Here is a 16,537-nt window from a genome sequence, read left to right on the forward strand (position 1 = left end):
GATCAACAGATGAAATATTTCTGTCACCAATGAAAGCTCTATAGTAACAGTTTAGAGACCCTGATTCTCCATTCCATGAGGGGAAAAAGCCAACAGTATAAAGGGGGCACATTTATTGTCACTTCCAAATGTACAAAAAAAATTAGAAAATAACCCCCAACTCAATTCCCCCTCCCACCCCCACAACATTCTTCCCAACACAAATAATTTTCTCCCCAAACCACAAACATAAACTGGTCCTGGTATTTTCATAAACAGTGCAGCTAAGAAACAGTTTAGAGAAAATTGAGCAGGATTCAGAGTATATCCATTCTGTCCTCTCCTATAGTTCTGCCATCTCTGGTGTCAGAGTCCTTTTACAAAGTGGTGCATTTGGCTGTTGCTTTAGAGGTCCTCTTGTGCCTTCTTCTTCTTTTTGGGTTTTTCCTCTTGAATTATAGGGGGATTTGTAGCTTCTCGTTGTAGATAGCTAATAAAATCATTTAATTCACGGCCACCCTGAGAAAAAAAAGGTTATTTTAATTTTTTAAAGAACTCTAGTTAAGAGCCAGTTGGATGGCTTACTGGAATTTGACTCCCAGATCCCAAATGGTAGAACTCCTCAAAGCTGTCCTCTGACTTTCACATACATATCTATTGCCACAAATAAAATGTAAATAAATAGGCCAATAAAACAACTAGGCATGGGGGCTGAAGAGATGGCTTAATGGTTAAGCACACTGACTGCTCTTCCAGAGGACCCAGGTTCAATCCCCACCACCTACATGGCAGTTCACAACAGTATATAATGCCAGTTCCAGATGTCCGACACTCTTAGAGGCAAAATATCAATGCACATAAAAATAAATCATTAAAAAAAAAAAAAAAAAAGCACGATGGGCAGTGTTGGCACATGTCTGTGCTCCCAGCACTTGGGAGACAGAGGTAGAGGCAGGGGGAGTTCGAGGTCAGCCTGGTCTACAGAGCTAGTTCCAGGACAGACTCCAAAACCCTGTCTGGGGGAGAAAAAAAAAGGGGTGTATATTTCAGGGAAATGGGACAATGCACTTACTTCATACTTCTTTGGATTTAGCTTCTTGTTGGCTGGTGAGAAGTAGATGGTAGGAAAACTAGGAAAAAAAAAAAAAAAAAACAGTTCACCAATTTCAAGTCTGAGTGATCCTACCATACCTGTCCAATAGTGTTCTAAGGACCCCTTTTCTTTGTGGTTTCTAATCTGATCTAATGTTGCTTTCCATGAGTGCCTAAATTATACTCTATCGCTCTCAAAATTCTGAGGGAGTCGTGTTGGGGTCACCAATGGCAGAAACCTAAGAAATTCACCTCTCCCAAATATAGCCAGCAAGGAAATGGTTTATAGTGGCTACTCAAGTGGCTGAAGCTGGGTTAATCTGAATTCAGGAGTTTGAGGCCAGCCTAGGCAACCAAGTAAATTCCATCTCTAAATACAAACACCTTTTCATCAACATACCCTTTGACTTCATATGGAGAAGGCACATCGTTGGCTGTGGCATCCATCTTGGCTATAACAATATTTGGGTCTTTGCTGAGCTGTTAATACAAATGAAAAGAAGAAACGTCAACAACAAATAATTTAATCTGTACTGAAAAAGCTAAGGCACAGGTATTACCACACATCCCAGACAGGTCTGCACTAAAGTGTGAATCTGTCCTCAAATACACCTGCACATTCCTGCATACTCCTTCTACACCTGGATACAGAAACAGCACCGTCACAAGTTCCAGGCTAGCCAAAGTTGTAGTCACAACATCATTCAAAATACTTGATACCAAACCAGGCCTAGTGGCCCACGCCTTTCATCCTAGCATTTGGGGGCCAAAAGCAGATGGACCTCAGAGTTTGAAGCAAGCCTGGTAGAGCTTTCAGTATCAGGTACTTACTGATTTATGACTTAGAGAATTGTGAGAAGAACACAGACTTACTTCCTAACCTCCTAGCTTCTCTCTTATGAGCTGGTTCTTGCAGAAGACTATATGTAAGGCCAGGACTAGTCCTTCCATGTACGAGGCTGAGCACATGCTCAGGTACTGCTGGACTATACAATTAGACCCTGTCTCAAAACAAAACACTAAGACTACACATTGCCACCTTTAAATTCCATCTCTATCTATCTATCTATCTATCTATCTATCTATCTATCTATCTATCTATCTATCTGGTGTGGAGTTTATTGAGAGAAGAATAAAGGGGAAGGAAGAGAGAAAGAGGCAGAAAGACTTGCTTGCCTCCTTCAAAAGAACAGTGTGAAAAGCAACCACCTTTAAATTTACCTGGCTTGGATTACATTACAAAGAAAACCACCAAGTTTTTTTTCTTTTTAAATGAAGGACTATACAAATTCAGAAATATCAACAAAATCCAGAGGATCCCAGACATTTGTAACCATGCTGTAGAATGAGCCTGATTTGTGTTAAGCTGGCTATCTGTTAACTTCTTTATAGGCTAGGGGGCAGTCAAGAGCAAACGTGTAAACAATGGCTGGGAAAGAATATACCAGTACTTAGGAACTAGTTAAGTCTATGCTTAAAATACACATAAATTTCAGCTCAATCTTGTATTCATAGAGGGTTCAGACTTACTTTCTCTCCTAGTTCTTTATATTTGGGTTCCAGATTCTTACAGTGACCACACCAAGGAGCATAAAATTCAATCAGCACATCCTTATCTTCATTATTCACTATGTCATCAAAATTTTCTGCTACCACAACCTAGAACACAGAAGATTCTCTAGTCATAAGAAAAATAAATCCACAAGCAATTCACCTCAACTAGCATTACAAAATTTATACACCCGTAAACACGTTGTTATGTCCCATTAGCCAATTTATCCTCACATCTAACCCCATCAAACTATGTTTAGGAAGCCACAGGAAATAAAAACAAATGCTACCTAATAGTTTTCTTTCTTTTAAAAAACTTTACTCATAGGGCGGGAGAGATGGCTCAGTGGTTGAGAGCACTGATTGCTCTTCCAGAGGATCCGGATTCAATTCCTAGCTCAGAACTATCTGTAGCTACAGTCAGGGATCTGGGATCTGACACCCTTACAGACATACATGCAAACAAAATACCAATGCACATTAAAAAGAAAAAAAAAAAAAAACAACAAAAAACCCACAAAAAAAGAATCTTTACTCATTGTGTGTATATATTATAGATACGGACTTTATAGTTTATTCTCTTCTCTCCTTCCCACTTCCCACTGCTATGTGGGATCAAGGGATCAAACTGGTCCCTTGCATTAAGTGCTTTCCACATGGAGTCATCTCTTGGACCTGTAATGGTTCTTAGCTGGAGATGTAGCTCAGTGGTAGAATACTTACTTAATATGGGTTTGAGGCCCAGAATTAAAAACAAACATCAAATCAAAAACAAATTAAAGAAATGTCTGTAAAGTTTTTGGTCAGGTCTATCAGCGTTAAGATTTAGGAAGAGACTACTGAAGATAGGAACACACCTTGACAGGCCCATCGTTGGTCTCTGGGATAGGCTCAGACTTCAGGTATCTCTTTAGGTTTCCATCAAAGTAATCCTGCAGGAACCGTTCAAGAGCCTTGCCATCCCGCCTGCAAATGCAAAGAGAGGTCCTTACGGGAACTCATGATTCTTTTCTCCTGCTTCCATTACCCAAGTGCATGCTGGAATTACAACAGCATACCACCATTGCCCAGCTTCTACCCACTACACTTCTAATGAGGTGGCATTATGTAAGAATTCCAAGCTGCTACCCTTTCGTTAGTCTGCAGAAATTAAAATCTTTAATGTACCTATGATGGGAAGCCTGGAGACTTCTCCCTACCTCAATGTTACTCTTTCTAAGTTCTCAGTGTTTAGGCTTTAATGATTTTCTGAGTTGAATTCAATGCCAAGTAATAACTTACGAGAACTCTTCCTGCATTACAAACTTCTCTCCTTTAGCAGTTCTGATAGCCACAACAGGAACCTCTCCAGTAGCGCTTTCCAAACCAAAGTCAGACAGCTCATGGCTAAAGGTTTTACGGCTTGCTACAGCAAAGTTGAGTTTGTGTCCAGCATCAAGGAATTTCTTTGCCACCATCATCACCCTGTGAGAAATAAGTAAGAGAAATATTATTACCATGACTAAAACAGTGTGATGAAGCAGTTTTTCCTAAATTAAGAGACAGGTATCTCTATAGTCCTAGCAGTCCTGGAGCATGTAGAGCAGGCTGATCTCAAACTCACACAATGCTTGGATTAAAGGTGTGTATCATTTATGCCAGGCTAAGTCTTTGAAACTAAGAAGCAGGAAGCTAGAAAGCAAGAGTTCTATGACTCATCCATTCAGTCTTCTGGAATTAGCTTGAACTTATAATACCAGGCACTGATCACGTTACAATTTTGTGACTTGGTAACCTTCCCTCTTAAGAGGTGGTGGCACCTAACCCATTTGATAGGAATTTTCCTACACTATTAACTGTAAAATCTATTGTATGAATAAAAACTGACCTGAAAAGAACATTTATAATGTTGAAACACACCCAGAAAATTTATTAAGAAGTGGGAACAGTGTTTTAAGTTTACTGTACTGATCAGGCTCACACCTTTCAATATATACCCTGGAGTCAGTGTAGTACAGTAAAGCACACAGAATTCACATCCATAGTGTATGTTAGTTGTCCTATGGCTTTAAATGCAGTGTTAAATGCTATGTGCTCCTTTCCACTTTCCCCCTTTTCTTTTAAAGACAGAATCGTAGGCTGTCCAGACTAGTCAAAAATTCAGTATGTAGTATGGATAACTTAAACTTGACTGTCCTGTCAATCTCCTAAATGCTTGGACTGTACAGTCCTGTGCTATTGCACCCAGTTGTGTTTTGTTTATTTTTCTCTTTTTTAAATGTGTTGCTGGAACGGGTGAGATGGCTCAGTCTGATAATCTGAGTTTGATTCCCAAGAAGCACATGGTAGGAGAACAGAACCCAGGGCTTTGTGCTGCTAGGCAACCACTGTACCAACTAAGCCACATCACCTTTCCATTCTCATCTAATCTTACACCCCAGGGTAACAAGATAACTGGAACTGTTCATGTAATGGGTAAACATGTCTACATAAAGGGAAAACATGGTTTTTATTACCTGTTTCTCCAATAGTTGGAACCTTTAGCATTCTTTTCATAGTCCACATCATAGTAGGCAGTAAGTAAGTCCTTGCCCTGTATTAAATCTTTATTGTCTTCTGTCATATGAGGACAGATGCCAAAACTGAAACGAAATAATCCATTAGCTTTGTCTTTTTCTAGCTACATCATGGAAATATTAAAGTGACAGCAACAAGGAAAGCGGCACTCACATGCTGTCCTGGATAAACCTTTTAATCTTGCCACTGGTCATTTTCTGTTCAGTATATGCCACAGTTTTGTCTTCAAACTTGTTAGCAAGATGTGAAGGACGAAATAAAGTGATCCCCCTTAAATTAAAAAAAAAATAAAAATAAAAAAAATAAAAATAAAAAAACAAAGTGTCTTAGCATCAGATAGCAGAGTTCTTTTTTATACTCCATTTAAAGCTCAGATACCTGCCCGGGCAGTGGTGGCGCACGCCTTTAATCCCAGCACTCGGGAGGCAGAGGCAGGTGAATCTCTGTGAGTTCGAGGCCAGCCTGGTCTACAAGAGCTAGTTCCAGGACAGGCTCCAAAGCTACAGAGAAACCCTGTCTCACAAATAAACAAACCAATAATAAAGCTCAGATACCTTTAATACCAGAAATTAAAATCAGAAAGCAGAGGCAGGTGGATCTCCGTGGGGCCTGCCTGGTCTACATCAACCAGGGCTACCCTGTATCAAAAAAGAAAAAACTGAGACAAGACAGGCATTGTGACACACCTGTAATCTTTCCATTTTGAACTGATAAAAAAAAAAAAAAACCACTCTACAAGGATTAGATTGATACTTGGTCTTTAAAATCAGTAGTGAGAACTAAAATTAGAATCACAAAACTAAAACAGAATTAAACTAAAATTATTCTAGCCATTTATTAGAATAAATTACAGGATGTAAATCCTTAATATCCACTGATCACACCCAAAATTAAGGTGATAAAACACCTTTAGTGCTGGAGAGAATGCTATGTTGCCTAATCTGTGGTACCAAGATCATCTATTTGTACTTAAACTGTTGGCAATAAACTTGACGATAAAAGTTGTTAGAGCCTTTTCTATTTTGCTGTTGTTTTGTGGTCTATGCCTTTAACCCTAGCACTCAAGCAGCAGAGGCTATCTCTTGAAGAGCTCAGTGCCAGCCTGGTCTACAGAGAATTCCAGGTCAGGACTACACAGAGAAACCCTGTCTCAAAATACTAAATTTAAAAACAAAACAGGTGTGTCAGGCAGTGGTGGTGCATGCCTTTAATCCCAGCACTTAGGAGGCAGATGAATCTCAGTGAGTTTGAGGCCAGTGTGGTCTATAAAGTGGGTTCCCGGACAGCCAGGAATGTCACACAGAGAACCCTGTCTTGAAACAACAACAACAACAACAACAAAACAGGCACACACCAACGCACTTAGGCTTTTTATGTGGATGCATGGCAAGCACTTTACTGATGAGGTCTCTTTTGAGCTCTTATCTACAATTCTCAACCTAATTGTCATACTCTACTGGGAAAATCTCATCTACTAAGAATCACCTCTCTGGGCATGGTCCAGGGTCCAGAGACAAGACTGCTGCAAGTTCAAGTCCAGCTTCACCTACAATGCAAGACCCTTTCTCAAGAAAAAGTGAACCACCTCCTTCCATGAAGCCTTTTTTTTTGTAACATGCACATGTGGGTTCCCAAAGAAGCCAGAAGAACATCTGTCAGAACCCCTGAAATAGGTAGTTATAAGCTACGCGATATGGTCCTCTGTAAGAGCAGTATTAGTTCTTAACCACTGAATCATTTCTCCAACCCATACAGCCTTTTCTTTCCTTTGGTTTTTCCAGCAGGGTTTCTCTGTGTAGCCTTTGCTGTCCTTGACCTCAAGAGTTCTGCCTCCCAAGTGCTGGGATTAGAGGCATGTCACTGTACCACCTGGCCCTATAGCTTTTTTAATACCTTCCCCAGGCCACAAAAAAGGGAAAAAACTCCCCCTTTTATATATTTCTACAGCAAATGTGCAATACGACAGTTCTACATATATTTGTTTATATGCTGTCTCCTTTTATAGCTGCCCTTCACGGGCAATGGTTTTCTAAACTGAGCTTACTTATGCTAGAAGGGCTCATTAGCTTCTTGCAAACAAAACGCAAGCTAAGTAACAACACAAAAGGCATAGATCCCAAAATTCACAGTAAGTGATAAGACAATGCGATTCAGTCACTTACTCTCCATTATCATCGTACTCCTTCACCAGAGACTCAACGTTGGTGTGGGCAAATCGGTAGTTATCTCTCAAGTTGCTGGCTGCTTTTAGGAACTCGGAGTGCCCATCACTGAATAGATCCCTAAAAAAACCTGTATAGGAAATGTCAAACACAAAGAATAACCAAGTGCCATGACTTACATTATTCTTCTAGTGTTCAAGCCTTCAGTCTGTTATGGATAAAGTACTTTAGGTTAAGACCAGGCTGCTTCCGACATCTGACGTAACACTTACACTAAGACTTCCTTCTCGAAAGGGAGAGGATTTGGTAGAACTGAAGTCTTCCTTCAATTTCTCCAGAACAGATCCTGGCAAACTTCCTCACCTCTTAAGAGTTTTAAGAAATACTTCAGGTATTAGATGAAAACAATGGGGGAAGAAGCCCAATGGTTAAGTGCACCAGCCCTTCTTCCAAAGGACCTAGGTTCAGTTCCCAGCACCTAAACAGTGGCTCAACAACCATCTGGTTCCAGATAACATAATGCCTTCTGACCTCTCTTGTGGGGGCCCACAGATTGAGTCCTGCTCCACCTGACTAAAGGTCAGAGAGTTCAGACATGTGGCTTACGACACTCTTTGGATTGCAAACACATATGTGGTGCATGTACATACATGGGCGCAAAATACTCAAAAACATTAAATAGATCAATAAAAGGCTCCTTATGGTTAATTATTAAGAAAAAAAGAAGCCAGGCGGTGATGGTGCATGACTTTAATCTCAGCACTTGGGAGGCAGAGGTAAAGGCAGGTGGATCTCTGTGAGTTTGAGGCCAGCCTGGTCTACAAAGCAAGTTCCATGACAGCTGGAGCTAGACAGTCAAACCTTGTATTGGAAAACAAAAATAAATAAATACACAAATAAATAAATCTATTTTCGTGTGAGTGAATGACTTATCTGGTGCAGGTACTTGAGACCAGATGGAAGCTAGAATTACAGGTATTGTTAATCACCCAATGTGTGTGCTGGGAACAGAACCCAAACTCTCTGAACAAGCAGCAAGTCCTCTTAACCACTAAGCCATTTTTCTAGCACACATGGTTAATTCTTTGCAACACAGAATTAGCTAAATCAAGATGAGCCAAATTTAAATGGTAAAATACCTACTACTACAGAGAATAAGCTTTATATATATATATTTTTTTTTTAATATTTATTTAGATGTATACAATATTCTGTGTGTATGTCTGCAGGCCAGCAGAGGGCACCAGGACCCATTACAGATGGTTGTGAGCCACCATGTGGTTGCTGGGAATTGAACTCAGGACCTTTGGAAGAGCAGGCAATGCTCTTAAACCTCTGAGCTATCTCTCCAGCCCTAAGCTTTATATTTTATTGTTTATGAGACTAACAAATGCAATTATCAGTTACAGATTTAAATATAAGTATTTCTGTATGTGGTTTGTTTTTCGAAACAGGGCTTCTGTGTAGCTTTGGAGCCTGTCCTGGACTTCCTCTGTAGACCAGGCTGGTCTCAAACTCACAGAGAACTTCCTGCCTATGCCTCCAGAGTGCTGGGATTTAAGGTGGTGAGCCACTACTCCCAACCCCCCATCTAGCATGTCTTTGTTTTTTTTGTTTTGCTTTGTTTTTGACAAGGTCTGTTTTCACTGTGGTTCCCTGCCTGTTTCTACCTCCTGAAAGCTGAGATTAAAGCCATATGCCCCAGCCTGGTCTACAAGAGCTAGTTCCAGGACAGGCTCTAAAACTACAGTGAAACCCTATCTGGAAAAAACAAATGAACAAATAAAATAAAACCATATGCCACACCTAAACATAAACTAAAGGGCTAGAGTGTGTAATTCAGCAACAGAACAATTGCCTAGCACATTTGAGGCCAAGGGTTTTCTCAAAACAGAGTTTCTCTGTGCAGACCTGACTGTCCTGGAACTCACTCTGTAGTAGACCAAGTTGGTCTCAACTCAGAGATCCCCCAGCCTCTGCCTCCTGAGTGCTGGGATTAAAGATGTATGCTACCATGCCTGCCTGGGATCAAGGTTTTAACTTAAGTGTATTACACATACACACCATACACACCCACAAAATTTCTTTCAATTGGGTGCACTGGTAAGCCTGGCACCTCCTGGCTTCCTGCCCACAATAAAATCTCTCGTTGTTGCATGCATTCCTTCCATGACATGCAACCTAGGAGACCTACACTAGAATTTAGAAATTTCTGTGCCAATGTTTTGAACATCCTCAACTATAAGACTAATCTCTTTCCTTTTGCATGACCCAGCCTCAGGAATTTATAACAACAGAAACTTGACCACTAACCACAAAGTTTCCTATAAAAATTGAACATAGAGACGGAAATGGACTATTTACTTGTATCCCCTTGCCTTAAACTTCATTTTAGTTTAATTACCCTGCTAAAGACTTAGCTCTCAGAGTTAAAGAAGGAACAGACTAGGAATATATAGCTCAGTAGCGGAGTACTTGCCTAGCAGGAGTGAGGAGACAGGTTAGATTTCCAGCACTGTGGGGTAGGGGTGGGAGGTAAACCAATGACACTCCTATTATGGTCTAAGAATACAAACACGGACACAATTTTCTTGCCCTGTTATAGTTTCCGATTTGGTTCTATCAGTTACCTTTTAACTGCTTCAAGCTTGCCTAAGCTGCTTTAACTTGTGGCTTTCCCAAACATGGAAGTTTTTAACATCCAATCAATGTTGTGGCATAACCAAACACCTGCTACTTACCCACCACTGAAGCATCTTTATCACTAATGAACTTCTTAAATTCTTCCTCAGACCTGAGAGGAACTGAAGCTGGTCCTGCTTGCTTCTTCAAGTGGCTGACAATTCCATCTTAGAAGACAAAAATCACATTGACACATAATTTGAGAAGGTAAGGATTGGAATGATTCAAAATTCATAAAAACAATATATGTTTTCAATGAAGTTTTTCCCCAATCCTATCCCTAAACCATTCAATTTCTTTTCCATACACAAAAGTTTAACTTCAGTTTGTGTATCCGTCTACTTGATTTTAGCCAACAAGGCCAAGAAGCAATTGGTATATCCTTCTAAAGCAAACACGCAAACACACATGCACACGCACGCACAGACAAAATTACATTCTTTTATCTTTAAAACGGCACTATATACTCCAACATCACTTGTCTTTTTTAGGAAGGCAGGGTGGGATGGGGTGGTGTCCTAACCTCACAGATGTCCGCCTGCCTTTCCCTCCCATAAAATTACTCTGAGCCGAGGTTGTAGAGCAGAGGTTTGCTTTGACCTCCTGTCTTCTCCCCCAATCCTTCCAAGTGCTAAGACTATAAGGATGTACCACTATGCCCAACTCAAGTAGTTTTGGTTATGGTGCCGAATTCATAATGAGCTGTGCTACCTCTATCACCCCCCCCCCAAGAGGAAATCTTACAGAATGTGATTCTTCTACCATGTGGTTCTGCGGATTGTTATGGTGGGCAGTGGGTACACCACTGACCCATCCTGACAGCCTTTCAATCCTTGGTTATAACTGCAGAGTGCTTTTTAAAAAATGTACATACTATGATTAATTTAATCCACAATAACTGGCAGACATTTAATCTTTTCTTTTTTCAAAAAAATTCCATGATAAACAACCTTAGCTGCAAGATCCACAGTCAAAGAGTACAGGAATTTATACTTGTTAAGCTGTTTTCCTACATGATTTACTCCCTCCCCACCCCACCTCTTTTTTTGAGACAGGGTTTCTCTGTGTAGCCCTGGCCGTCCTGAAACTCACTTTGTAGACCAGGTTGGCCTCAAACTCACAGAGATCCACCTGCCTCTGCCTCCCAAATCCTGGGATTAAAGCTGTGCACCATCACACCCAGTGGTAAGCTCTGCTTTAAATTTTTGGAGGAATCATCACATCATCTTCCACAGTACCTCTACTACTTTTCATCCCCATCAACAGCATACAATGGTTCCCATGTCTCTAAATCCTCACCAATACTTGTGTATGCTCTTTTGTGAATGCTGCTGGTCCAGCCTAAGGCTATCTCAATCATGGTATAAACAAGAGAGTCTTTCTCTACTACACTATCTTCCAGGCCAGTTTATGCCCCACTACCCAGACCTTTTTTTTTTTTTTTTTTTTTAAATAAAGAAACAGTAGTAGCCATTGTAATGAGCACAAGACAGTTTTCTTTACTGTGCGGGGGACTGAACCTAACACTTTACACGTTATTAGTCAAATACTTTATCACTCACTATCTATAGTCCACGTGTAGTGATGACCGTCTTTCACCTTCCATCAACCAGAACCCAAATAACAGAAAAAGACCACTGTTCTGCATATGAACACCAACTATCTCAAGAGAGAATCTTACAGAGTAGATAAAATTGATAACACTTATCAAATGAAAACTTGCTTAGTTGAGCTTATCAAGTATTTTCTATATTACTTTATAATCAAGTCATTTAGACAGAAAAACCTTTTTGTCACCTAAAATGACCTCTAAAATGAACAACTTTTATGACTGTTAAGTATGCTGAAGCCAGCCGGGTGATGGTGGCGCACGCCTTTAATCCCAGCACTTGGGAGGCAGAGGCAGGTGGATCTCTGTGAGTTCGAGACCAGCCTGGTCTACAGAGCTAGTTCCAGGACAGGCTCCAAAGCTANAAAAAAAAAAAAAAAAAAAAAAAAAAAGTATGCAAGTATGCCGAAGCCTTTTTTCTTTTATTTTTTTCAAGTTAGTATTTCTCTGTGTAACAGCTATCCTAAAATCTTAACAAAACATTAATTCAATTTCCAGAAGATAATCCAAGGAAGGAAGATGGCATATGCCTATAATGCTATTACTTGTAAAACTGAGGCAAGAGGATCAGGAATTTAAACCTAAGCCATGTAAAAGTGGTAAATGACTTTAATCCCAGGACTTGGGAGGCAGAGGCAGGCTGATCTCTGCAAATTCAAAGCCATCAGGGATTACATAGTTAAGTTCCAGGGCAGCCAGAGCTACACAGTGAAACCCTGTCTTGAAAATATAAAAATGAAGAAAGAAGTTTAAGCCTAGCCTGGGTTTCAGGCAATTCAGATCCTTACCGGCAGTCCTAGGCCCATCATAAGCACCTGCTTCTTCACCATCTCTAAATATTTTAAGGGTCGGGTAGCCACTGACTCCATACTTGTTACAGGTATTTGTGTTGGCAGTGCAGTCCACCTAAGAGTAGACAAAACAAGAGTTATTTTGTTATCTAAGCACCTGCTGCAAGATCTCATAGTCCCAAAATATTACGACTGGCTATCCCCATAGAGAATCAATACTTCTTGGCACATTTCCTATAGGTCATTAGACCTTAAAGATGCATTAGTGCTACCTAACTAGATCTGAACTGCCTAAGATGCTTCTTGGCTTCATATGCAAACTCTAAAATTAATGTATTTATTTCAATAATGCCCTCCTTCCTTTTCATGCTGCAGATCAAATCCAGTGCTCTAACACTGAGCTATTCTCAGTCCCAATAGTGATTTACTTCGGTAACATTCACTACCAAATGCATGTGCTTGGCATACCCACTTTTAGCCGGGACAGGGTATAATTTGATCTTACAAATAAGTTGTCTATTGGCAAATGCATCAATAATTGTTACATAAAAGCAAACAATTGGTTTAAAACCACAGGAAACAGATTAACCTTTACACAGTTCTAAGGTTTGATTCTTATGTACTGAAATGGGTAAAATGAGGTTCAGAAAATTAATACAGCCAGGCAGTGGTGGCGCACGCCTTTAATCCCAGCACTCGGGAGGCAGAGGTAGGCGGATCTCTGTGAGTTCGAGGCCAGCCTGGTCTACAAGAGTACAAGAGCTAGTTCCAGGATAGGCTCTAAAAACTACAGGGAAACCCTGTCTCAAAAAAACCCAAAAACAAATAAAACAAAACAAAACACAAACGAAAAAAACCCCCACAGTTTACAGCCTCTTAAATAATTTTATGCCCCAGTCACAAGAAACAAAAATTATAACATGAGGGCTGGAGAGATGGCTCAGTGGTTAAGAGCATTGCCTGCTCTTCCAAAGGTCATGAGTTCAATTCCCAGCAACCACATGGTGGCTCACAACCATCTGTAATGAGGTTTGGTGCCCTCTTCTGGCCGACAGACACGCACACAGACAGAATATTGTATACATAATAAATAAATAAGTAAATAAATATTAAAAAAAATTATAACATGTTTTTGCTAGGACATGTTGCTAAACATCTAGATTTAATATAGTTTTAAATACTTTTAATATATATCGAGGTAGTGATATATGCCTTTAATCCCAGCACTCAGGAGGTGGAGGCAAGTGTCTCTCTGTCAGCTGAAGACCAGCTTGGTCTAAAGGGCAATCTTCAGGACAGCCAAAGCAACATAGAGAAACCCTGTCTCAGAAACAAAACAAAACAAAACAACACAACAACAACAAAAAAAACAAGACAAGGCTTTTAAAGTTGAACACCTGTGAGCTTATTACTTCAGAATGGCAAAATTTACTAATTATTATTTTCACCTGTTTGAGACAGGGTCTTAGGTAGCTCAGGTTAGTCTTCTTTTTAAAATATTTCTTTATTTCTTTATTTCTTATTTATACAATATTCTGTGGGTATGCCTGCAGGCCAGAAGAGGGCACCAGACTCCATTAAAGATGGTTGTGAGCCACCATGTGGTTACTGGGAATTGAACTCAGGACCTTTGGAAGAGCAGGCAATGCTCTTAACCTCAGAGCCATTCTCCAGCCCCTTAGGTTAGTCTTGAACTTCTAATCCTGTCTCTACCTCCCTAATGCTCGCATCACAGGTCACCACCATAGCTAATACTGACAACTCTATGAAAAACAAACACCCACCTTATACTAACCACTTGGCTACATACTCAGCGATAGCCCATGTCTTTTTTCCTGATCCCATCACTGACTATCATCAGGGTAGATCACTCAATACTCCTTCTCACCCTTACATCTATACCTTTACTGTCTTTGTCAGCCCTTACTTCTCATTTACTGTTTTCTTTGTTTAAAATTCTTTTAACTTTTATTGATTCTTTGTGGATTTCACATTGTGTATTCTAATCCCACTCATCTCCCTGTCCCCTCCAATCCTCCTTCTTGCCCTTGCACCCTCCCTCCACCCCTGCAACCAAAACAAAATTTAAAAGAAAAACTAAAAATCAAACCAAACCAACCAACAAAAGTATCTAGTGGTTTGAGTATGGGTGAACCGATCTGAGGACCTGGAAGCAGAACAGGCCCCACTCCTTGCTGCAGGCTGCATTGGGTGGTAATCTAACTAATGCAGTGCTGGACAGCTCGCCCAGGTAAGGAGGGTGAAAGAAAACTAAAGGAGGGCTGACCAACCCAGCTACCGACCAGGTCCAGAACTGTTGGAGCACATAAAGGGGACAAACCTACAGGTTCAAAACGGCAGGATCTCCACAACACAGGACAACAGGATAGCCAGGAGGATTCCCAGTGAGAGCCTGCTATCAGTGGTGCAGCGAAGCCAGAGGCCTCGAGTCAGACCAGTGACTCACGATAATGAATATTTTCAAGAAAAGATGAACGGACTAAACAGACTCAACAGAACACAGTGCGGATTCCACGATGAGATTCTCCCCCACCCTTCTTTAATGTTTTATTTTGTGTAGGAGTGCTCTGGCTGCATACATATGTACAGGTTCAAAGGCCAGCACAGGGTATCATATCCCCTGGGACTGTAGTTACAAATGGTTGTAACCCACTGCCCGAGCATCTATGTCCTCCATAACAGAGGTCAAGTGCTCCTCTTAGCTACTCAACCTCTCTCCAACCAACCAAAACAAACAAACAAACTTCATATTCCTTTCTGGTGAATTCACTGATGCTCACCTTTGCTAATGGGACTATTCCTTTTAATCTAGTTGCTGCAGCTTCATACTCAGGGGCGAGCCTCTTGCAATGTCCACACCTATTATTAAAAAAAAAAAAAAGGTCAGATTCTTTGTATAATACAAACTTAACTCATATTTCCTTCTTATCTAGAACCTCAAATCATATTACTACTTTGTTTTTTTGAAGACAGGGTCTTGATACACAATCCCCAGGCTATGACCTTCATTCTTTCAGCCTCTCTTATACTGACTTAGACATGCTATACCAATTATTCAATATCAAGCTGTAACCCAAACTTCTGATATTTTGAATAATGACTATTATTTTTTAGTCTACAGCTTTTATTTCTTTTTAAATAGTAACCTATGAATAAAATAATCAGGAACAGACTCCCAAAGCTCAGGCTCCTTCTCTTAGTTTTCCTAAGTAGAGTGGGCGATGCTTCAGGTGAAGCAAAGTACCTTTCTCTGACTTAGCCACCTCGGCTCTTAGGAGTGTTTAATATGCTCAGCCCACATGGTAACTCTCTTCACAAGAACTACATTCTTTTTTGAACACCCCCATTCTGTTTAGTCTACAATATCACCCTTCTGATAGATTCGCATCTATGTGGCCAAAGCAACAGCTCCATGTTTCTTTTTTTTTCGATACAGGGTTTCTCTGTATAGCCCTGGCTGTCCTGATCTATGCAGATCAGACTGATCTGACTCAGAGAACAGTCTGCCTGACTCCCAAGTGCAGGGATATTAAAAAAAAAAAAAAAGTGCACATGGTAATTATTTTTATTATATTAAAATAACTGGAACTCATGTTTGGCTAACAACTCAGATATATTCATTTATTATGCAACATTTAAAGAATACATAAAATAGGACCAGTAGTTAAAGGTTCTGGCCTCTGATCCTAATCTGAGTTCTATTTCTGGGACTTCGATTCTCTAACCTCCACCTATGCACTGTGGCATGTACAAACCCACACCTGCCATGCACACAAAATAGAGAAAACTCAACTATATATACATATATGTGTGTATATGTATATATTCACACACACACAAAAGAAATACATAACACTGTTGTTGTTTTTTTAAAGATTTACTATGTGTACAGTGTTCCGTACATATATACCTGCACACCAGGAGAGGGCACCAGATCTTATTCTAGATGGTTGTGAGACACCACGTGGATGCTGGGAATTGAACTCAGGTTCTCTGGAAGAACAGCCAGTGCTCTTAAGCTCTGAGCCACCTCTCCAGTCCCCACAACAGTGTATCTTGAACACATCTATGATGTCACTGATTATGTGAGAAAC

General features: G+C 40.3%; 1 protein-coding gene across 1 annotated transcript in view; it reads right to left on the bottom strand.

Moving 5' to 3' along the window:
• Positions 1-98: 98 nt before the first annotated feature.
• The window catches only part of Pdia3 (protein disulfide isomerase family A member 3), a 22,803-nt gene continuing 6,364 nt past the window's right edge, over positions 99-16,537 (bottom strand). Inside the window, exons 2-13 of the mRNA XM_050134364.1 lie at positions 15,224-15,302; positions 12,420-12,537; positions 10,082-10,189; positions 7,341-7,470; positions 5,332-5,448; positions 5,118-5,243; positions 3,904-4,086; positions 3,480-3,588; positions 2,602-2,730; positions 1,472-1,551; positions 1,052-1,109; positions 99-498 (exon numbers count right to left, since the gene is read on the bottom strand). Coding sequence (XP_049990321.1) covers positions 385-498; positions 1,052-1,109; positions 1,472-1,551; positions 2,602-2,730; positions 3,480-3,588; positions 3,904-4,086; positions 5,118-5,243; positions 5,332-5,448; positions 7,341-7,470; positions 10,082-10,189; positions 12,420-12,537; positions 15,224-15,302 — 1,351 coding nt within the window. The 3' untranslated portion in view covers positions 99-384. The remainder of the gene's footprint in view (positions 499-1,051; positions 1,110-1,471; positions 1,552-2,601; positions 2,731-3,479; positions 3,589-3,903; positions 4,087-5,117; positions 5,244-5,331; positions 5,449-7,340; positions 7,471-10,081; positions 10,190-12,419; positions 12,538-15,223; positions 15,303-16,537) is intronic.

Source organism: Alexandromys fortis, unplaced genomic scaffold (assembly GCF_014885135.2).
Source record: "Alexandromys fortis isolate MF-2015 unplaced genomic scaffold, M_Fortis_MF-2015_v1.1 scaffold_6, whole genome shotgun sequence".
In the NCBI taxonomy this organism is placed as follows: domain Eukaryota; kingdom Metazoa; phylum Chordata; class Mammalia; order Rodentia; family Cricetidae; genus Alexandromys; species Alexandromys fortis.